Source organism: Microcaecilia unicolor, chromosome 13 (genome assembly GCF_901765095.1).
Source record: "Microcaecilia unicolor chromosome 13, aMicUni1.1, whole genome shotgun sequence".
In the NCBI taxonomy this organism is placed as follows: Eukaryota; Metazoa; Chordata; class Amphibia; order Gymnophiona; family Siphonopidae; genus Microcaecilia; species Microcaecilia unicolor.
Window position 1 is genome coordinate 16624813 of NC_044043.1, and position 23063 is coordinate 16647875.

At 44.2% G+C, this 23063-nt stretch overlaps 1 protein-coding gene across 6 annotated transcripts in view; it reads right to left on the minus strand.

Annotated features, from left to right (window-relative positions):
• The window catches only part of SPDL1 (spindle apparatus coiled-coil protein 1), a 347822-nt gene that overhangs the window by 265472 nt on the left and 59287 nt on the right, over window positions 1-23063 (minus strand). For all 6 annotated transcript variants that reach the window (XM_030222480.1, XM_030222482.1, XM_030222476.1 and 3 more), the window contains one exon: window positions 581-775. In XM_030222480.1, the coding sequence (XP_030078340.1) occupies window positions 581-775 (195 nt within the window). The remainder of the gene's footprint in view (window positions 1-580; window positions 776-23063) is intronic.

Genomic DNA, 23063 nt, shown 5'->3' on the forward strand with positions numbered 1-23063 from the left:
TGAGACGCCTGGGTCCGTTTCTTCATACGAAGACACAAACTACAAGTGGCTGGGCTATGGTCAGGCCCAAGGCACTGGATACACCAGGTGTGGGTATCTGTACCCGAGATTGTCTGGTTGCTCCGAGTACGTTTGAAGCCGCTGGGTGTTTTCGATGACATGGAAGGGAAAACGGCCTCGGCAAAATCAAATGAAGCGATTGTGCCAAAAAGAGAAGGCACAAAAAGGGAGTCAGCCCAAGTGCCAACCTCATCGAAAAGAAACTTTAAAGGTGGCAAAAAGAAACAAGAAAACTACAGGAATTATATATATATATATTTTAATATTGAAACAAGAAGAATAACAAAATAAAGTGAAATAAAGCGAAACTAAGTCGCATAGAGAAGTTCACTTCCTGGGCCCTGAATGGAGTGCAGCGAAATCACTGCTGCACTTTACTGTGGAGAAAAAGAACTGAGGTAGCATACTCGCACGGCGGGCGGAAAGTTGTGCACGTGATTCACGCGCCAGAAATGAAAAAGCAACATCAGGAAAACAAATATGTTTGCATTAGAAAAGGAACAAGAGACTAGCCATATACCTGTTCATTTTCAAGTTCTGTTTTCTCAAACTGAAGGCTCAACATTTCTGAAGAAAGGGTTTCCTGGTCACAATCTGGTAACATGCAGAACTCTCTAGATTTTTTAGTCAGCAACTGCATCTCAGAGTCCAGCTTGTGTTTCAACTGTCCTTCATTCAATCGAGCTTCATCTACTTCTGCCCTCAGTTTCTTCAACTATAAAATTAAAAAAATAAAATGTAGTCAATCCACCAATGCAAAACATTAACAGTACTGTGCAAATACCATGACAGTTTTCTTCATCTCTTTCAATAACTTTCATGTTGAAAATGCCTCTAATTTTCCAATGTTATTTTGACATGGTTTATTTAGCTATAAAAGAAGAAGAATGGAGCTATGGTTACATTAACAGGATGATTATTTTAGCTATCTGAGACGTTTTGCCTCTTCAGGGTCAGGACAGTTCTTCCTCAGTTAACTTATCACTACATTGACTCGGGTACTAATTTATAATGCAAGCATTCGGAGGACAGGGAAATAGCCCCAGTGCTTGAAGGTAACTTGCCTTTAACTACTACTAAACAGATGTGAGCTAAAACCAGGGCTTTTTTGCGGAGGTTCTGAGTACCGGCACCTTTTCCATTGTCTGCTAAAAGTGACCCATGGAACCCAAGTTTTACTGATAGAGCTCAGGCTCTACACACGAATTCTGTCTTGTCATAGATTCAATGACTAGTTACAGGGGGCCTGACTATTATGGGGTGGGTCCCTCAGTGATAACCCACTCCTGAAGGGTGGCACCTGTTTTGCTAGAAAAAACACACTGGCTAAAACCAAAGTGAAAATCACAACCAGCGAAATGATAGAGAGTTGCATACCTTTTAAAGTTTACTTAACTTGCTATACCACCTGGCTTTATACAAGAACACAGCAATACACAATACAAATTAATAAAATATAGAAAGGAATTCCAAAAATAGATAGGAAAAAGCACACTATCAAAACACACATACTTGAGGACACAGCATCCACAAAGACCCAAAGAGGAGGTTCCAAAAGCAGCAACAAAACATTGTGTTTTTAATGATCTTTTAAAGCACCTCAATAACTCTTCTGCCTGCACTCCACAAGGTAGGGGCTAGATAGAAAAAGACCCCTGCCATTGTGAATGCCCAATGAACCCTAGCCAATGTAGGAAACATAAGTTTAAACTCAGATCCAGACCTCAACACCCTCCCAGGTACATAAAGTAACACAAGCAAGAGAGGAGAAAAGCTTTTCATAAAAGCCCTATGGTCTAAGACCAGTAATTCCCTATAATGTACCCGTAACCAGTGTAATGTATGAGTTACATGATCAAATCTATGTGCTCTCCCTAACAACTAGAAAACACTATTTTGCAGGGTTTTCAAACTGTAAACTAGCACTCAAGACTTACACGGATGATATAGAGAAGTCCCACCTCCAGTCTGGCAGCCCCTGCGCTGCCTTGGAAGAGGGAGGACTCCTAGAAGAACAGCATCACCCTGGTAAAGTAGAAAGTACTTCTGTAGCCCGGACCTGCCCACCAGGGGATGTACTATCCCCTAGCACCTAGGATATATCCCTAGGAGGGATGGGATAGGACAGCATATAGATAGCAGGGAGGTTGGTGGACATGAGAATCGCCTGGTGACTTGCCTGTCTGAAGGTGGCAGACCTCATGCAAGCATAGTGCGAGAGGTGGTGTTGGGTGCCCTGGGAAACAGTGATCATAACATGATCAAGTTTGAGCTATTATCTAGGATAAACCTGCAAAGGAAATCTACTCTAGCTGCATTTAATTTTCGAAAGGGCGACTATAATAAAATGAGGAAAATGGTTAAAAAGAACATAAAAGGTTTGAAGGCAAAGGTTAGGACTAAATCAGGCATGGATGTTATTCAAAAATACCATCTTGAAAGCCCAGTCCAGATGCATTCCACTTATTTGCAAAGGTAGAAAGAAGAGAAAACGTCAGCCAGCGTGGTTAAAAGGTGAAGTAAGAGAGTCCATTACAGCCAAAAGATTGTCCTTCAAAGAATGGAAAAAGGACCCAAATGAAGAAAATAAGAAGCAACATAAGCACTGGCAAGTCAGATGCAGAGCATTAATAAAGAAGGCTAAAAGAGAATATGAAGAGAAACTTGCCGCAGAGGCTAAAACTCACAGTAACAAATTTTTCAGGTACATCAGAGGCAGACAGGCTGTGAGGGAATCCATGGGACCGTTAGATCACGAAGAAGCAAAAGGGGTGCTCAAGGAGGACAAGACCATTGTGGAGAAGCTGAATGAATTCTTTGCTTCTGTCTTTATGGAAGAAGATGTAAGACATCTGCCTGTACGGAAATGGTTTTCAAGGGTGATGATGCAGAGGAACTGAAAGAAATCTCGGTGAACCTGAAAGACTCTGGGCAAGTCACTTAACCCTCCATTGCCCCATGTAAGCCGCATTGAGCCTGCCATGAGTGGGAAAGCGCGGGGTACAAATGTAATTAAAAAAAAAAAAAAAAGATGTACTGAGCCAAACCGACAAATTAAAGTGTAGTAAATCACCTGGACAGGATAGCATACGCCCAAGGGTACTCAAAGAACTCAAGCATGAAATTGCTGATCTACTGTTAGTAATATGTAACCTGTCATTAAAATTGTTCATGGTACCTGAAGATTGTAGGGTAGCAATGTGATGACAAATTTTAAAGAGTTCTAGGGGTGATCCAAGAAATTATAGACCGGTAAGTCCGACGTCAATGCCGGGCAAAATAGTGGAAACTATTAAAACATGGTTTAAAGGGAACAAGTCAGCATGGGGTCAGCCAAGTGAAGTCTTGCCTCACCAATCTGCTTCATTTCTTTGACGGCGTGGATAAAGGTGAGCTAGTGATGTAGTGTATCTAGATTTACAGAAAGTTTGTGATAAACGTTCCTCATGAGAGACTGAGAAAGAGTCATGGGATGTGGATTAGGAATTGGCTATTGGACAGAAAACAGAGGGTAGGGTTAAATGATCATTTTTCTCAACAGAGGAGGGTGAACAGTGGAGTGCCGCATTTTTGTAATTGCAAACCGTATCTACGAGAGGAGTACAACAGACTAGTTTCTGTTTAATATCTAAAAATTTGCCCAGAAGAGAGGAGACCCAAGAGGGCTCAACTACACCATTTTTCAGAGTGCACGGTTCACATCAAATTACCTGAGGTTATAAGGACCCCTGAGGCAGGCCTTTTGGCCGAAACACGGCCGTGTCGGGTCATTTTTTATGTGAATAAACATTTTTCTTGGTATCCTCACCTATTCTCCTCACTTTTTTGTTTCATATCTCACGTTCCGTGAGGGATTTCACCTCCTTTTTGTTTTTTTCCTTTAGAAAGAGTTTATAAACAGCTGGAGAACCAGAAAGTGGACAAAGCTATGGGGCCGGATGGGATACATCCCAGGATACTAACGGAGCATAGAGAGGTCCTGACGGGACCTCGTAAGGAATTATTTAATAGATCTTTAGAGATGGGAGAGGTTCCGCGAGATTGGAGACGACAGATATGGTCCCTCTTCTCAAAAGTGGAGACAGGGAAGAAGTGGGAAACTACAGACCTGTAAGTCTCACATCGGTGGTAGGAAAAAAAATGGAGTCGCTGCTTAAAGAAAGGATAGTTAACTTTCTAGAAGCCGACGGGTTACAGGACCTAAGGCAACATAGCTCTACCAAAGGAAAATCCTGCCAAACAAATCTTATTGACTTCTTTGACTGGGTCATCAAAGAACTGGATGAAGGACGTGCGCTAGATATAATCTACTTGGATTTCAGCAAAGCCTTTGATATGGTCCCCCACAGAAGACTTGGGAATAAGCTGAAAGGGCTGAACTTGGGATCAAAAGTGATGAACTGGATAGGAAACTGGTTGACTGACAGGTGACAGAGGGTGGTGGTAAATGGAATCCGCTCAGAGGAGAGGAAGGTGAGCAGTGGAGTTCTTCAGGGGTCGGTGCTAGGGCCTATTCTGTTAAATATATTTGTGAGAGATATTGCTGAAGGGTTGGAAAGAAACATTTGCCTTTTTCCTGATGACACAAAATAGCCAATAGAGTGGATACTCTGGAGGGAGTAGAAACAATGAGAAGGGATCTCCAAAAGTTAGAACGGGCGAGGGTCTGGCAGTTAAAATTTAAATCAAAACAAAATATTAAAAATTAAAAAATTATTTAAATAATAACAATGTGTGCTCAGTGTTTTTGGTGTATATACAAAGACTCAAGGAATTGAGATGTTAGGAGTTTGTGTACTGCCTCATTCTCGTCAAGCCGCCACTATCAAGAAAATCATCACCAAACATTGGTTTATGTTAGCTGACCTTGGTTTTGATCAGACACCTACTTTTGCTTATACACGTAACCGGAATCTGGGGGAGATTTTGTCGTCAATCAAAACCATCCTCTCAGTCTGGAATGTACAGTCATAAGAGTTGTGGCAAATGTGTATACTGCCAGTATGTTTGGCACACCTCCAAGGTTACTAACCCTAAAACAGGCAAACCTTTCTATCTTAAGAGCTGTACGGATTGCAAATCTTCTCGGGTTGTTTATGGTATTGTGTGTCCTATACCAAATGGTACATAAGACACACAGACGTATTAAACAAGGAATCGCGGAGCATCTAAGCAACTTGAGAATCAGTAAACATGAAGCACCACTTGTAGAGCATTGGTCACAAATGCAACACATGATCACACATTTAAAATTTGTGGTGCTTCTTCAGATTAATTTACTCCTTGGGGGTGATGCCCCACGTATTCTACTTAGGAAAGCACAAGAATTCATTTATCGCTGGCAAACAGTGGCCCCTAGTGGCCTAAATTGAGAAACTGAATGGCAGGTATTGATATAGCTGGCATTTCCCGCGCTAGCTAATCAGCTGTTCATCTGATTAAGTAATGCGCATGTGCGGGCGTTCTTTTGCAGGATTCAGACGGGATTGGAGTGTGTTCCTCCTTGGGCTGCTGTACTGTGAGTAATGAAAGCTATTGGACTTTAAATTAAGACACGTAGTTTGATTTTTGAAGCAGATGAATGATTTATATATAATAGACATCATGCTGGAGTTTTATTTTTCTGTGTTTCTTTTCATTTGATTTTTTAGTTTAGTTCCCCTGAAGACACCGCTATGCAGGCGAAACATGGCCCATGTAGGGAACTTTGGACATTGATTTTCGTTTGATATTTGAACTGAGATATTCACTGATTTTGCACTGAAAAAGTATTACACTGACCAGGAATCCACTACAACTTATATATGCACATCACTCCACACCGCTCAAGCTAAGTAGCGGTTACTTTTTACTCCTTTATTTTCTTAAGAAAATTATTTGAACAATGTTATCATCAGGAGGCAGGGCGTGCAATGATGCTAAATAGGTGTGATTTACATCTCAATTCCTTGAGTCTTTGTATATACACCAAAAAACTGAACACACATTATTATTTAAATCATTTTTTATTTTTCGTTTTGATTTATATGGACAAACATTGCCTTGGTTTCTGATAATTTGTATCTATTGACATAGTAAACATAGTAGATGACGGCAGAAAAAGACCCTGCACGGTCCATCCAGTCTGCCCAAGATAAATTCATATGTGCTACTTTTTTATTTGTACTGTCCTCTTCAGTGCACAGACCGTTAAGTCTGGCCAGCCCTATCCCCGCCTCTCAACCCACCAACCCCACCTCCCAACCACCAGCTCTGGCACAGACTGTTATAAGTCTGCCCAGCACTATCCCTGCTCCCACCACCGGCTCTGGCACAGATCGAATAAGTCTGTCAAGCACTATCCCCCACCGCCCAACCACCAGCCCCAGCACAGACCGTATAAGTCTGCCCAGCACTAGCCCCGCCTCCCAACCACCAGCTCTGCCACCCATTCTAGGCTAAGCTCCTGAGGATTCCTTCATGTTTATCCCACGCATGTTTGAATTCCGTTACCGTTTTCATCTCCACCACCTCCCACGGGAGGGCATTCCAAGCATCCACCACCCTCTCCGTGAAAAAATACTTCCTGACATTCTTCTGAGTCTGCCCCCCTTCAATCTCATTTCATGCCTCTCGTTCTACCGCCTTCCCATCTCCAGAAAAGGTTTGTTTGCGGATTAATACCTTTCAAATATTGAACGTCTGTATCATATCACCCCTGTTTCTTCTTTCCTCCAGGGTATACATGTTCAGGTCCGCAAGTCTCTCCTCATACGTCTTGTAACGCAAATCCCATACCATCCTCGTAGCTTTTCTTTGCACCGCTTCAATTTCTTTTACATCCTTAGCAAAATATGGCCTCCAAAATTGAACACAATACTCCAGGTGGGGCCTCACCAACGACTTGTTACAGGGGCATCAACACCTCTTTTCTTCTGCTGGTCACACCTCTCTCTATACAGCCTAGTAACCTTCTAGCTACGGCCACCGCCTTGTCACACTGTTTCATCGCCTTCAGATCCTCAGATACTGTCACCCCAAGATCCCTCTCCCCATCCGTACCTAGCAGACTCTCACTGCATACACATACGCCTCTCTTGGATTTCTACTCCCTAAGTGCATCACTTTGCATTCTTCGCACTGAATTTTAATTGCCAAACCTTAGACCATTCTTCTAGATTTTCAGATCCTTTTTCATGTTTTCTACTTCTCTCTGGGGTGTCCACTGTGTTACAAATCTTAGTATCATCCGCAAATAGGCAAACTTTACCTTCTAACCCTTCGGCAATGTCACTCACAAATATATTGAACAGAATCGGCCCCAGCACCGATCCCTGAGGCACTCCACTACTCACCTTTCCCTCCTCCGAGCAAACTCCATTCACTGCCACCCTCTGGCGCCTGTCCGCCAACCAGTTCCTAATCCAGTTCACCACTTTGGGTCCTATCTTCAGCCCATCCAGGTTTATTTAAGAGCCTCCTGTGGGGAACCGTGTCAAAAGTCTTGCTGAAATCTAAGTAGATTACGCTATAGCACGTAACGGGTCAATTCTCCGTTCACCCAATCAAAGAATTCAATGAGATTCATTTGGTACGATTTCCCTTTGGTAAAACCATGTTGTCTCGGGGATCTTGCAACTCATTTCTACAGGAAATTCACTATCCTTTCCTTCCAGCATCGCTTCCATTACTTTTCCAATAATCGAAGTGAGGCTTACTGGCCTGTAGTTTCCAGCTTCTTCCCTATCACCACTTTTGTGAAGAGGGACCACCTCCGCCGTTCTCCAATCCCTCGGAACCTCTCCCATTTCTAAGGATTTATTAAACAAATCTTTAAGAGGACCCGCCAGAACCTCTCTGAGCTCCCTCAATATTCTGGGGTGGATCCCATCCGGTCCATGGCTTTGTCCACCTTTAGTTTTCTTTTTTTTTTTAAAGTATTTTTATTAAGTTTTCAACAAATAAAGTACAAAATGCTCATAACAACATCTAGTTCACCTTCTTACATGTTCCAACCTCCCTCCCTTCCCTCCCCCCCTGCACCTTTAGTTTTTTCTAGTTGTTGATACACACTCTCTTCCGTGAATGGTGCTATATCCACTCCATTCTCAAATGAACTTTTGCCAGTCCATCGTGGTCCTTCTCCCGGATTTTCTTCAGTAAAAACAGAACAAAAGTATCTATTTAGCAAATTTGCCTTTTCTTCATCAATTATGTACATAGCGGTTTGCAGTATCTTTTAGTCTCACAATTCCCTTTTTTAGTCATTCTCCTTTCACTAATATACTGAAGAAATTTTTGTCACCCCCTCCTACCTTTCTAGCCATTTGTCTTGCGCTTTCGCCAGATGTACCTCTCTCTGGCTTCTTTCAGTTTCCTCCGGTATTCCTCCCCGTGTTCCTCGTCTTGAGTTTTTTTGTATTTCTGGAATGCGAACTCTTTAGCCTTTATTTTCTCATCCACTTGCTTGGAGAACCATAGCGGTTTCCTTTTTCTCTTGCTTTTATTTACTTTCCTACATAAAGGTTTGTGGCCCTATTTATAGCTTCTTTCAGCCTGGACCACTGTCCTTCCACTTCTCGAACGTCCTCCAAGCCCATCAGACTCCTTCCTCAGGTATTCCCCCATTTTACTAAAGTCAGCATGCTTGAAATCCAGGACTTTGAGTTTTGAGTGGCCACCCTCCTCTTCAGCCGTCATATCAAACCAAACCGTTTGATGGTTCACTGCCGCCCAGGTGGACATACAAAGAAACTGATTTTGCAGACTACCCAGTGATTTAATTAGTTAAATTTAAGGCCAAGAAGTGTAGAGTGATGCACTGGGGTGCAGAAACCCAACAAGAGAGATACCGAATAGGAGGGGAGAGATTAGTAAGTTTGATCAGGAGAGAGACCTTGGGTGTTGGTGTCAAGAGGATATGAAAGTAAAGAAACAATGAAACAAGGTGAGGCCATGGCCAGAAAATGCTAGGTTGCATAAAGAGGGGTTATAACAAGCAGAAGGAGGTGTTTGATGCCCCTCTACAAATTGTTGTGAGGCCCCACTTGGAGTATTGTGTTCAGTTTTGGATGGCAATATCTTGCTAAAGATGTAAAAAGGACTGGAAGCAGTGCAAAGAAAAGCTACAAAAATGGTATGGGATTTGCATTGCAAACCATACGAGGAGATGACTTGCCGACCTGAACATGTATACCTTGGAGGAAAGGAGAACACAGGAGTGGACCATGATACAGACGTTCAAATATTTGAAAGGTACAATCCGCAAAACAACCTTTTCAGAGATGGGAAGGTGGCAGAACTAGAGGACATGAATGGGGGCACAACTCAGGAGTAATATCAGGAAGTATTTTTTTCATGGAAAGGGTGGGAGATAAGTGGAATGCCCTCCCGTGGGATGTGGTGGAGATGAAAATGGTAATGGAATTCAAACATGCATGGGATAACACAAAGGAATCCCATTTAGAGGAATGGATCTACGGAATCTTAGCAGAGATTGAGTGGCAACACCGGTATTTGGGAAACAAAACCAGTGCTATGCCCTGATCATAACTGAACAGACATGGATGGGCTGGAGTGTAAATTTTAAGGGGCTTCAATGTTAGCTTCAAAACTTTTAGTATAAGAATAGTGCTGGGCAGACTTCTATGTCTGTGCCCCGAGAATGGCAAGGACAAATCAAACTCGGGTAAACATATAAAGTATCACAGACCACGTAAATGAATTTATCTTATGGGCAGACTGGATGGACCGTTTATCTGCTGTCTTTTACTATATGTAGATGTCATGGTTGTGGCCGTTGTCCTTATGTTCAAACCTACTGTTTCTCTGTGACCTCTCCAGTCTGCCTTATTTCCTATTGTTGTTCTTCCTTTTAGCCAAGTCTCGCTTTGGTCTCTCCCTGCTTCATTTCCAACTTGTGACATCATCAACACGTCCTTATAAGCACCTGGGAACTATCATGTTTGCCTTTGCAAGAGGTCTCTTAATCTTGTGTACCTGTTTAGATCATATCCATGCTTGGGTTTTGCTCCTGAGCGTTTTTACTCCTGAGGTCTGTGCTGTGTTTCAATGCTTTCCTTTGTTCTTGAGTTTGCTTTTTAATCGTTTCCTGAAAGCCTGGCTGTAGATCCACACCCTGCCCTTGGTATCTGTATCTGTTGATTCGACCCCTTGGATCCTGCTTTAGTCTATCCCTGTTTTTGACTATTGCTATAGTTAAGCTCTGTGTTTAAGCCACGCTCGTGTTTAGCAAGCTCTGTTCTTGTGTATGTGGTCTTGTCTGTTATTCTGAGTCTGTAGAAGCCAGCATCATACCGATACTTCACTGCTATCCAGCTGTGGAGGTGCTGGTAAGACATGGCTTCTTTGTTTGTCTTCCCTTAGTCTGCTTAATCCTTTGCCTGCCATGTTTGCTTCCTGCTCTTGAGCTCTGTTTCTGCCAAGTTCTGTTCCTGTACGTGTTTGAGCCAGGTTCTGCCTCTGCTCTATGTTGACATAGGCGCCCCATATAAGAGGCCTTGGGGAGGCTAAGCCACCCCCACCGTGACATTCCTCTGGCTGCTACCCCCCCAAATGCAGGGCTGCCGCAGTGCTACAGCCAGGCAGCTCCTGCCCTCAGCTCCCCCCGACCGACAGCCCTCCTCTCTGTTCCTCCACCCCCCCTCGTGCGTGTGTGTTTAACCCATTTACTTTCAGTTGCAGTGACGTCATTGAAGAAGACAACAGAGCGGGCTCACCTCCAGCTTCTCCCTTCCCTCATACAGTGTCCCGTCTTCTCAATGAATATTTCCTGTTTCCACGAGGGGCGGTACACTGTGTGAGGGAAGGGAGAAGCTGGAGGTGAGCCCGCAGTGCTTTCTTCTTCACTGCCGTTGCTGCCTGAAAATAAAAGGGTTAAACGCACGGGGGGGGGGGGGGGGGGCAGGAAGGAACGGAGAGGATTCTGTCGGGGAGCTGAGGGAGGACAGGGGAGAATCGCTGGACATGGATGGGAGGGGAGGGCAGGGGGAAAGAAGAGATTGCAGGACATGGAGAGGAAAGGAGGGGAGGGCAGGGGGAGAGAACAGATCACTGGACAGGAGAGGAGGGGAGGGCCAGCGGACAGAGGAGAATTGCTGGACATGGATGGATGGAGGTGGAGAGCAGGGGAGAGAGAATTTCTGGACATGGATGGAGGGGTCAGGGAGAGAGCAAATTTGCTGGAGATGGATGGAGGAGAGGGCAGGGGAGAATGGAGAGTTGCCGGACATGGATGGAGGGAAGGGCAGGGGAGAATGGAGAGTTGCCGGACATGATAGAGGAGAGGGCAGGGAGAATGGAGAGTTGCCGGACATGGATGGAGGCGAGAGGGCAGGGGAGAGAGAATTGCTAGCCATGGATGGATGAAGGGGGCAGGTGAGAGAGCAATTTGCTGGATATGGATGGATGGGGGGAAGCAAGGGACAGAGGAGAATTGCTGGACATGGATGGATGGAGGGGGAGGGCAAGGGAAAGAGGAGAATTGCTGGACATGGATGGATGGAGGGGAGGGCAAGGAGAAAGGAGAATTGCTGGGCATGGATGGATGGAGGGGGGCAGGGAGGAGAGAGGAGAATTGCTAGCCATGGATGGATGAAGGGGGCAGGTGAGAGAGCAAATTTGCTGGATATGGATGGATGGGGGGAAGCAGGGAAGAGGAGAATTGCTGGACATGGATGGATGGAGGGGAGGGCAAGGGAAAGAGGAGAATTGCTGGACATGGATGGATGGAGGGGAGGGCAAGGGAGAAAGGAGAATTGCTGGGCATGGATGGATGGATGGGCAGGGGAGAGAGGAAATTTGCTGGACATGGGATGGATGGAGGAGAGGGCAGGGGAGAATGGAGAGTTGTTGGACATGGATGGATGGAGGGGAGGGAAGTCAGGAAGGAGATGCACATAGATGAAGGGGAGGGAAGAGGAGGAGAAATGCTGGACATGGATGGAGTGGAGGGGAGGGAAGAGGAGAATGTTGAACAAGGATGGAGGGAAGGAAAGACAAAGGAAGGAGATGCACATGGATGGAGTGGAAGGAGAGAGGAGAAATCCTAGACATGGATGGAGGGGAGGGAAGACCAGAGGAAGTAGATTGCATATGGATGGAGGGGAGGGGGAGTGAGGAGACATGCTGGATATGGATAGAGGGGAAATTGCTTGAATTTAAGGGCTAGATTGGAAACAATTTGAGGGCAGATGCTGAAACTGAACAAAAGGATAGGGCCACGGGCTACAGAAGGTAGACAGGACGCATAAGGACACAGGAGGATGGTGGACATGGTGAGAAAAATATATTATTATTACTATTATTATTATAATGGAGTGGAGGAGTGGCCTAGTGGTTAGGGTGGTGGACTTTTGGTCCTGGGAACTGAGTTCGATTCCGCACAGGCAGCTCCTTGTGACTCTGGGCAAGTCACTTAACCCTCCATGCCCGCCGCATTGAGCCTGCCATGAGTGGGAAAAGCGCAGGGTACAAATGTAACAAATAATAAATAAAAATTATTATGTTACATTTGTACCCCACATTTTCCCACCTATTTGCAGGCTCAATGGGCTTACATAGTACCCGTACAGGCGTTCGCCAGTCGGTTGTAACAAATACAGGTTATATGTGGTCGAATGAGGTAGGTGTGTATCAGGCACCATGAGGATGGGAGGGATGAAGATTATATATTGTCCAGGTGATCATGGTGTGTTGTGTTGCTGGGTGTGGGGATTTACGTTGGATCGGTGGGTTAGGCTTTTTGACGCGGGTGGTTTAGTAATTTCCTGAAGTTTAGATGGTCATGGATTATTTCAGTTTTAGGGAGTCCATTCCCTAGTTGTGCGCTTAGGTAGGAGAAGTTGGATGCATAATTTTTGTATTTCAGTCCTTTGCAATTTGGGTAATGTAGGTTTAGGTATGATCTTGATGATCCAAATCTGTTCTGGTAGGTAGATCTATGAGTCTATCATGTATCTGGGACTACGCCGTAGATAATTTTGTGGACGAGGTGCAGATTTTGAAGATGATCAGTTCTTTGATTGGGAGCCAGTGTAGCTTTTCTAGAGGGTTTAGCGCTTTCGACGCGGGTTTTACCAAATATCAGCCTGGCAGCTGTTGTTTTGGGTGGTCTGGAAATTTTTTTTTGCAAGTGTTCTTTACATCCCGCGTAGATTCATTGCAGTAGTCTGTATGGCTTAGGACCATTGATTACATTAGGGTTCGAAAATTTTCCCTTGGGAAGAAAGGTTTTTATTCGTTTGAGTTTCCACATTGAGAAACATTTTCTTTATACGGAGTTTACTTGGCCCTCAAGGGTAAGGTTACAGTCGATTATGACGCCCAGTAATTTTAGGCTGTTTGAGGTAGGGAGGGTGTGTTATGGGGTGTTTATGGATGTGGGTTTTGTACTTGTATGGAAATAAAACACTGCATTATAAACAGAAGACACTGGGAACAAAGCGAATAGAAAAACTAAATGGTCAGACAACAAAGGTAGAAATAAGTATTTTATTCAGACTTTATTAATTGGAATATGTCAGCTTTTGGAAATGTGCATCCGTGATATTTGCATTTAAGTTTCAATTTTTCTAGTATTGCGCATGCCGAGTCTAACTTCTGGGGTAACTTTCAAGTTCAGTATTTTGCCTTCATATTTTTTTATTTCTAGTTCCTTGTGTCTATATGTTGTCATGTGTTTTCATGTGTGATCAAGGTGCAGTATTCTGCTAGGTGGTAGTATTTGCAGCCCTTTTTGTTTTGTTTTTTCATTAGGAAGTGTACTGGTGTTTTAGAGCCCGGTGTAATTACAGTGCTGCCTTTCCACACATACGGTTGTAGCTTGTCCTGTCCTTGGAATTAGTGGATGGTTTGGTAAGGTTATGAGTGTGTTTTGCACAAGTTTGTGTATAGTGTTTTGCAGTGGACAAATTGTGTGTTGGCCTTACTGAAGTGGCACCAAAACATCAGAAAGGGTGTAGAGCCTAAATCATGACACCTACCTCTGAAGGATCTACATATGGTCGTTAATAAAAGGAGCTCATTGTAAACACTATCCACCCTAAAAAGGTGTTTTGTGGCTCCACATGAAAATTGTGATATTATGATCCTTGTTTCATATTGTTGACGGTCTGCATTTTCCGTATGGTTGGTATATTGGTGTATTAGGGTCTGCCCAGTGTAATATTTATGGTACAGAAAGGTTCTGAGTGTGTTTTGCACAAATTTGTGCATAGTGTTTTGCAGTTGAGTGATTGTGGTTAGTATATGCTTTGAGCAACCACTTTATTCTTTGACATATGAGCATGATCTAATATCTAAATTTAATAAAAGGTATTGTGATTAATTTTTTTTACTTTTTTTGTGTGTGTGTCAGACAATTATGGATGTAAGCTCCGCCCCTGGTCCCACCCCTAACCCCACCCACTTTAGCCTCCCCAAACAGTTGGGCCACCGACCACCTATGATGTTTGAGGTAGTTCTGCCCAGTTCCCTGCTAAGCCAAGTCCCTTTCAGTATCCTGTTCCAGCCAAGCCAACTTTAGCCTTTATACATCCTTCTATATGTGTTTTCCCCTTTGCCGCTGATAGGCATGAATGAAGTCTCACCCGGAACATGTGATACTAGTGATGCCAGATTGGATAGGGAAAGGGGATGGGATTTGATATACCACCCTTCTGTGGTTACAATCAAAGTGGTTTATATATATCGTGTACAAGTACTTATTTTGTACATGGGGCAATGGAAGGTTAATGACTTGCCCAGAGTCACAAGGAGCTGCAGTGGGAATCAAAACCCAGTTCCCCTGGTTTCTCAGGCCACTGTATTAATCATTAGGATACTCCTCCTCCAGAAGACCTTGGTATAGCAATTTCATACTCCTGAAGGTGGGGAATTCCCCTGGTCCTTCCAACAGTCTTCCTATGTCAGGGTCCAGTCCTGATGTCGGATGTGGTTTGACTGTGTCTGATAGAATGGCTATTGAAAGATCAAACAAAAGGTGGCATCTTATCACAAACATAAAACAAAAAAATAAAAAGAAAGTAAGTGTATTAATCTTTTATATTTCCCCAACAATTATAAATGTCAGGGATATTCAAACACAAGATCAGACTCTCCCACCATAATAGGCAGTCAATTCCAATCATCAAATAGTGTGGTGTACACATAGTTTTGTATGTTTTATCTGCTTTTACACTAGTAATGCTGGCTAAGTCTGGGCTGCACTGGACCCTTATAGGGTAATTGTCGCAGTTTGGTAGTTCTCAGGCTCCACTGCTGGTAGGAAAGCATACACCCACTCATCTGGGACTGGTCTGGAGGGACTCAAGAAAAGAAAAATTAGCAAGTAAGATCTCATTCTCCTTAATGTGGGAATACTTACTGCCTCCTATTTAATGTCAGTGTGCTAGCTGATTAGCATATCAATGCCCATTCTCTGCCCCCTAACAGGCCCCCTTCCAAAGAAATAGACACACAAATAAATACAACAGTAGTGTGTACAGATGGCGAAACTACTGCAGAACGTTTTAGCGCGTCCTGCATAGGTATTTTTCTTGCGTTAGGCACACATTAGTACCTAAACACAGCTTAGTAACAGGACCCCTTAGTACCAAAATAAATAAATGACCATTTATCTGTATTTATGTTTTTCATATCATCATATTGCATTTATTTTAACAGTGTTTTCCTTGATGCAGCTCTTATGAGGGTGATGAAAATGGCCATGTTGGATTTTTTTTTTTTTTTGAAATATCTTTATTGATACATGAAAACAATTGCATCGGTAAACTATAATACAAAATGAAAGAAAGAAGAAAAAGAGATAAACATTTGAAACCATTGCCCCCTCTATGAAGGGAAAAACAGATATTGATGCCCTTATTTCCATGAATTTTGTTTTTATTTCCCCCCCCTTTCCCCCCCCCTCCCAGTCCATTGTCCCTTCCCTCAAAACTCCCTCCCTCCCCCTTGCTGTCCGTTCACACTTCCTTTTCTTTTTCTTCCTCAGAGACTGGGTCCTGTAGCATAAAACGGGCCCGCACTCTCCCCCATATATCTCTATACTGGCGGCTGCTCAATGAAACTGAATGCTTAAGCGCTGTAAGTACCCAATGAGCCATCTCCTTCATATGTTCTTCCATAGCTCCAGGGATGGGGGCGTTTTGTCCACCCACGTCTGCAAAATACATTTCTTGATCAGTAAGGTCGCTAGTAAAACAAATTTGCTTTGGTCAGCTCTTAGCCCTTGCTCCCTTAAGGACTCCACACAACCCATCAAAATGATTGAGTATTTCCATTCCACCGCGCGCGCAGGAGTTCCTCAATGGCACCCAGCGCTCCTACCCATATATCATGCAATGAGGGGCACTCCACGAATGAGTGCAAGAAAGTACCCACACCTATCCCACATTTATTGCAGCAATTATCCTCCCACATCCCCAATACTTTCCCTTTTTCCTTGGTGATATGCACCCGATATAATACTCTATACTGGATGTCCTGCAGGGCTGCATTTGGCGTCACCTTATGCAGGTCTCTGAACACCGCCTTCATCCGGTCCTCAGAAATATTCTCAACTAGGTCTTTGCTCCATGTATTTGCTAAATTAGCTATGTGAGTTGCCCTTTGAAATTGCCTAATCAATTTACACCACTGTGTCAATTTATTGAAAATTGGAGCCAGTCGCAAAAATTCATAGTCCAATTGCGTGAACCGCACCTTCGCCTGACCACTGCGTTCTACACTCAATATGTAGTCCCTCACCTGCAGGTATGCAAAGAATTGGGATCCCGGGATCTGAAGCTCATTTTTAACCTGGTCAAATGATGGAAATACCTCATCCCCCTCCTTTCTGAACTGGCCTATGAACCGGCAGCCCTTCGCTCGCCAATTTCCAAATACCGACGCTCCAAGTCCTGCTGGAAAGGCCATATTCCCTGTTAGCGGCATGAAAGGACTCATTCCCTGTTTGCCCCGCCGTGCCCTCTCCACCACCTCCAAGCCTTCTGCAATGCTGCTACATATGGATTCTCTACTATCTTCTTGGCACCTTTGATTACCCACGATTCCAGAACAGTAAATGGGTCATTCGGACCACACCAACTCTCCCAAAAACCCTTCACTGCATAAATCCCTCTCCTGACATTAATTCATGATTCCAGCGCATCAGAGCTGCTACATTGTAAGTTCTCAGATCCGGCAATCGAAGGCCCCCCTGATCACGTCTATGGGTTAACTTCACAAAGGATATCCGCGGACGTCTCGCATGCCATATGAAAGTACTACCACACTTCGATACATACCGTCTTCCGCTTTGTTCACCCACAGTGGTATCATCTGCAACGGGTAAATTAGCTTAGGCAGCATCACCATTTTTACCAAGGCTATTCTGCCCAAAAAACTCAATGGCAGATCTCTCCACCTCCCACAGAGCTTCTTGACCTCCTCTAGTCGTGTTACTACATTCTTCTTGTATACCCATGAGGGATCTGCACTTAAAAAAACTCCCAAATACTTGATGCCTTCCTTAGCCCAAGCCCAGAGGAAAGTTTTGCAGGGCCCTGCTATCACAAGGGTTACTGACTGGCAATGCCTCAGATTTCCCGAAATTAATAGTAAGCCCAGAAAAATCCCCAAACTCTTAATGAGGGCCATTACACACGGCAGCGTGGTAGTCGCCTTGTCTAATAACAAAAGCATATCATCCGCGAATAAATTAATTTTATACTCTTCTCCCCCCACTCTAATTCCCCTCACTGCAGGTTCTTGCCTTCTCCTAGCTGCTAGCGGCTCCAATGTCAAAATGAAGAGCAATCGGTGACAGTGGGCACCCTTGCCGGGTTCCCCCCTTCAACGAAAAACATTCTGTAAGAGAATTATTGACTATAATTTGCGCTGTTGGATTGCTGTAAAGCGCTCGTATCCAATCCAAAAAATCCCCTCGCATTCAAAGCGCCCTAGTACCCAAAAAAGGTACTCCCAGACTACTTTGTCAAACGCTTTTTTCAGCATCCAGACTCGCTACAATTGCGTCCCCAGCCCGTCCTCTGCCCTCAAATAGAGCTCGACTACTTTCAAAATATCGCTGAGGCGAATCTTCCTTTAACAAATCCCACCTGGTCCGAGTGAAACCAGACAGGGAACAACCTGACCCAAACGGTCTGCTAGTACTGCTGCCAGTATTTTTATGTCCTGATTGAGTAATGAGATAGGCCTATAAGAGCTAACCATCTCAGTATCCTTTCCTGGCTTAGACGGATGTTATATGCACATGGTTTAATACTGGTCCCATAATGCCTGTGTCCTTCACTTCTTCGCACATTGACACGAACGGTGGAACAATTACATCCTGTAATATCTTGTAGAATTCCGGCCCTCACCCATCTGGCCCGGGGGCTTTAGCTAGCTGCAGGCGTTTAATTACTTTCTGTATTCTCCTTCCCCTGGAGTGGAGCATTAAGAAGCTTTATTTGGTCCTCCTGTAACTTGGGAAGCCCCACTCTAGCGAAAAACTCCTGACACTTGCCTTCAGAGAAAGAACCTTCCCTGTACAATTCTGAATAGAAGCGTACAAACTCCTTCTGTATCTCTGGTTGGGTCTTGAAAACCCGCCCCCCTTCATCTCTCATCTTACTAATGTATGTTTTCGATGATTTCTGCTTCACCAATGACGCCAACAGTTTACCTGTTTTATTGCCCCAGCGGTGTAGCCTGTACTTATATGTTGGATATTGCACAGCGCTCCTGTGTCCAATACCTCCCTCATTTCTTTCCGACATGTCACATAGGCTTTCCGGTTACTCTCAGAAGGAGAGATGATAAAAGCTCTTCGGGCATCTTTTAAAGCCAATGTAAGAGCGTTAAGCGGGAGGCACGTTTTTTATTCTGAGACGCAACGTAGGACATACTTTTCTCGCAATACTGCCTTTGCAGCCTCCCCAATATATTCTTGCACTTACTGATGCGTGTCATTGTCTGTTATGTAATCCATCCAGCTCTTCCTCAAATATGTTCTGAACTCCCTATTTTGATACAGAGTTGGATTCATTCGCCATCGCATCGAATGTTTCCCTTCCCAATTTAGCTCCGCACACACTAGAGCATGATCAGATACATCTGGTATTCCAATTCCTGTACTAACCACAACGGAACTCATCGAGTGGGATACTAGCAGGTAGTCAAGGCGCGAATGGACTCCATGTGGATGGGAAAAGAAAGTGTAATCACACTCATCTACATGCTGATGACGCCAAATGTCTACTAACTCTAATTCCCTCATAAGTAAATTTACCCCCTTCTCATCATGATCTTTCCCCGCTCTCTTAGGTGGTTTGCAGTCTATGGAGGGATCGCTTGTGATGTTGAAATCTCCCCCTATTATCAGCTTATAATCACTAAAAGTGGCTATTTTGCTAACAGTGTGGAATAAAACCTGTGAGAGTAGACATTAGGTGCGTATATACTGCAGAATCCTACTGCAATACCCTGCAGCATTCCTGCCACTATTATGAAACGACCCTCTGGATCTGATATACCTGGTGCATATGAAACGCTATCGTTTCTTTATAGTATAGCCACCCCCTTTGCCTGCCATTGTATGCTGCAAAATAAATGTCACCTACCCAATCTTTCTTCAATTGAGGTGTTCTAGTTGCTCAAGTGTGTTTCCTGTATGAGTGCTATGTCCGCTTTTTGTCTCTTTAAAGCCTGCAGGATTTTTGTGCGCTTTACCGGGGAATGTACCCATCAACATTCAAAGATACAATTTTAAGATATGCCATTCATACTATGTACTTCGCTTTTGCATTGCTCTTTACTGTCAAACACCGTTTTTCTCCAGGAGCCCCCCAGCTGAGCTCCTAGACCACGTACATATTTATGGTCCCTTGAAAAGCATGCGTCCTTCTTGCCCCTTGTCTCTGTAATAATTGACCCTTTGAGGTTTTCCTCGTTGTTTACAATAAGGATACCAGACAGCTCCCTCTCCCCTATCCCTTCCCCCCCACCACCCTCTCCCCCCTTCCCCCACACTAAGTCCCCTTGTGACTCACATGTACTCCCCAACCTCAACGAATCACAACACTCATGCCCCCAACACATCACCAACTCTCCCGAGACTTCTCTCCCCCCTCCCCCCACCCCCCCCCCATATGAATCCCTGGAAGATATGATGAGAGAAAAAGGAAGAGAGAAAAGAAAAGAAAAAAAAAAAACACATTTCCATTATCAACAGCTTTTGCAGTTAAACTGATTATTGTAACTTAAATATTCAACCATTTAAACATTCAAACTGGAACCGGAAAGGAAAACCTCTAGAAAGGTCCATCCCCAGCTTATCCCGTCCTGCATGCAACTTATCTGTCCTCTTCCTTCACTCTTAGGATACCAACTGACTGCAGAGTAATAGTGTCCCTTGCTTCCATCTTGCATCAGCCCGCCCTCCGCAGGTTCCATTAAAGTTGTTATAAAATTGTACTGCCAGGTGTCTTAGGCCCTGCGGAGCACCTCCACTCTCCTCATCGTTCAAGCCTGCTGGCTGCAAACATTGTGGGTCTCATTCGTCACCGTTATCACAGTTGGTTCACAAACATCTCCAATTCTGTAGGCTCAGTAAAAAACAAAGTTTTATTGTCATGCAAGACTCGGACTTTTGCCGGATACAGCAAAGCGAATCGAACTCCTTTATCATATAGGCGTTTGCAGTGGGTTCCCATTTTCCTTCGCTGGTCTGACACTATAACAGAATAATCTTGAAATAACAGTATTTTTTTTTCCTTCGTACTCCAGGCCCCGCTTCCCTCTGTACGCTTGCAAGATTTTCTCTTTATCCATATAATTCAAGATCTTAATCATCACCTGTCGTGGTCTGCTATCATTAGCGCGTTCTACTCCCACCCTGTGGGCCCTCTCCACTCGCAGCTTGTCCCCTTCCAGGTCCAAGCCCAGCTGTGTGGGTAGCCACTGTTCCACAAACCTGCGGAGCTCCTTGTCTTTAATCGATTCAGGTATGCCCAGTATTCTGATGTTGTTGCGCCTGCTTCGATTTTCGAGGTCGTCTGCTTTTTGTGCCAGCTGCTCGCACTTTCTCTCGAGCGCTGCGATTCTTCCATTCGCGCCTTCCGCCGTGTCCTCGCATTGCGCAACTCTATCTTCCACTTGCTATATTCGCGCACTCTGCCTCTCAATTGACTCCCGGATCTGGTCAACCGAAGTTTGCAATTTGGAGAGTTTTTCTTCCAGCAATGCTGTAATTTGCTGCGCGAGGTCGCGTACTAGCTCCGATGGCATCTCCTCCATTTTTTCAGCGCCAGGCGCCGCCGCCATTTTGGTTTGTGAATTGCAGGCACTTTTCTTCCCCCGCGGAGTCTTCGCGGGCATACCCGCTCTTTCACACTGCGATACGCCTCTCCAAGCCCCGATTCACAGAGTTCTCGCCTTTAACTACTCTGCTTCGCAAAGCTGGTACTCTTCCAGGGATTTTTTGCCGTTGATTTTGCCGATTTTTGGGGAGTTAGGTCGGAGCAGGTCTCAGAGACGTCCGCTTTGCTTCACGTCATCACGTGACCCCATGTTGGATTTTTAGTTGTAATTCATGTAATAAACCTTGAAATTCTTTTCAATCCATTTTATATTTATGGTTTGTGGTATTGATCTCCTTTGGTTCCCAGCACAATGATCATAGTCTACACAGTTTTTGACGACTGGAGCTACAGAGCATCTGAGGGCTTTCCTCCTGTATTTTAAGTAACTAAAGGTTGCAATTAGACACTGTAGGCAACAATTTTTTTTTTTGCCTTATAACTAAAATAATTTTGTTTTCCTTGTTAAAAATACATAAAATAAGGAAGTGCTGCTAGTACAGGCATGACAGGAAAGAACCTGAGACCGTTTCCAAAGCAGTCCTGCTACAAAGACCCTGAAGCAGCAAGACGAAACGCTGGCCATCGTTGGCTTGGGGCAAGGGAGAGAAAGAACAAACTTTAGTTGAAGAACTTCCTAGTGCTGGTAGCTAGCGGTTTGAAAGATAAGTGCTCTTTCAATACCATATTTTTTACATTATAATGTAGACCAGTGCAGTATAATTGCTTATTGATGAGTGATATTGAATACGACGTATCATTCTTTTCCTCAGTATAATTGCAAACGTGTGAGTGACATTGAATACTGCGTATCACTCATGGAAGGTTTGTTGGCCAATGATGAACAGAGGATCTATTAAGACCCGTTTAAGCTCTATTAGATGGCTATAATCTAGGAGCTCTGCGAGGCCTTTTTCCTTCCTATATTATTCATAGAACGGTACTACATTTAGAGTTTTATATCATTTTCATTAGGTGGAAATTAGTGTAATTTAGTATTATCCAACGATTGTGTATTTCCACACCCTAGGCATTATTCATAGGTTATGTTGCTAATTATACATCTCTCAGATGTTGAGGTTTTCTATTATCCATTACAAATCCTATGGAATGTGAGTGGAATACAAAACATGAATAGAATAGACTGCTCATTCTCCAGTTTCTGTGCCTCAACTCTTCCCCTCTCTGACCATCATCTGATAACTTTCACACTTAAACACCCTCCTCCCCAGTCCCGTCCAATCTTAACCAATACATTTAGGAATCTTCAGGCTATTAACCCTTCTACTCTGTCCTCTAATGTTTCTAATCTCTTCTCTACCACTATCCAGCTCATTTTCGAAAGTGATCACTGGCCATTTCCCGACATAAATCGGGAGATGGCCGGCGAGTTCTTAAAAGCGGCATTTTTGACAGCATCGCCACTTTCCTGTCGCTTCGCCGGCGAAAGTTCAAGGGGGCGTGTCGGTAGCTTAGCGAAGGCGGGACATGGGCGTGGCTACCAGATGGCCGGCGTTAAGCAGTATTTCTCTGGGTTTACTTGGTTCTTTTATTTTCACAACCAAGCCTCAAAAAGGTGCCCCAACTCACCAGATGACCACCGGAAGGAATCGGGGATGACCTCCCAGTACTCCCCCAGTGGTCACCAACCCCCTCCCACAC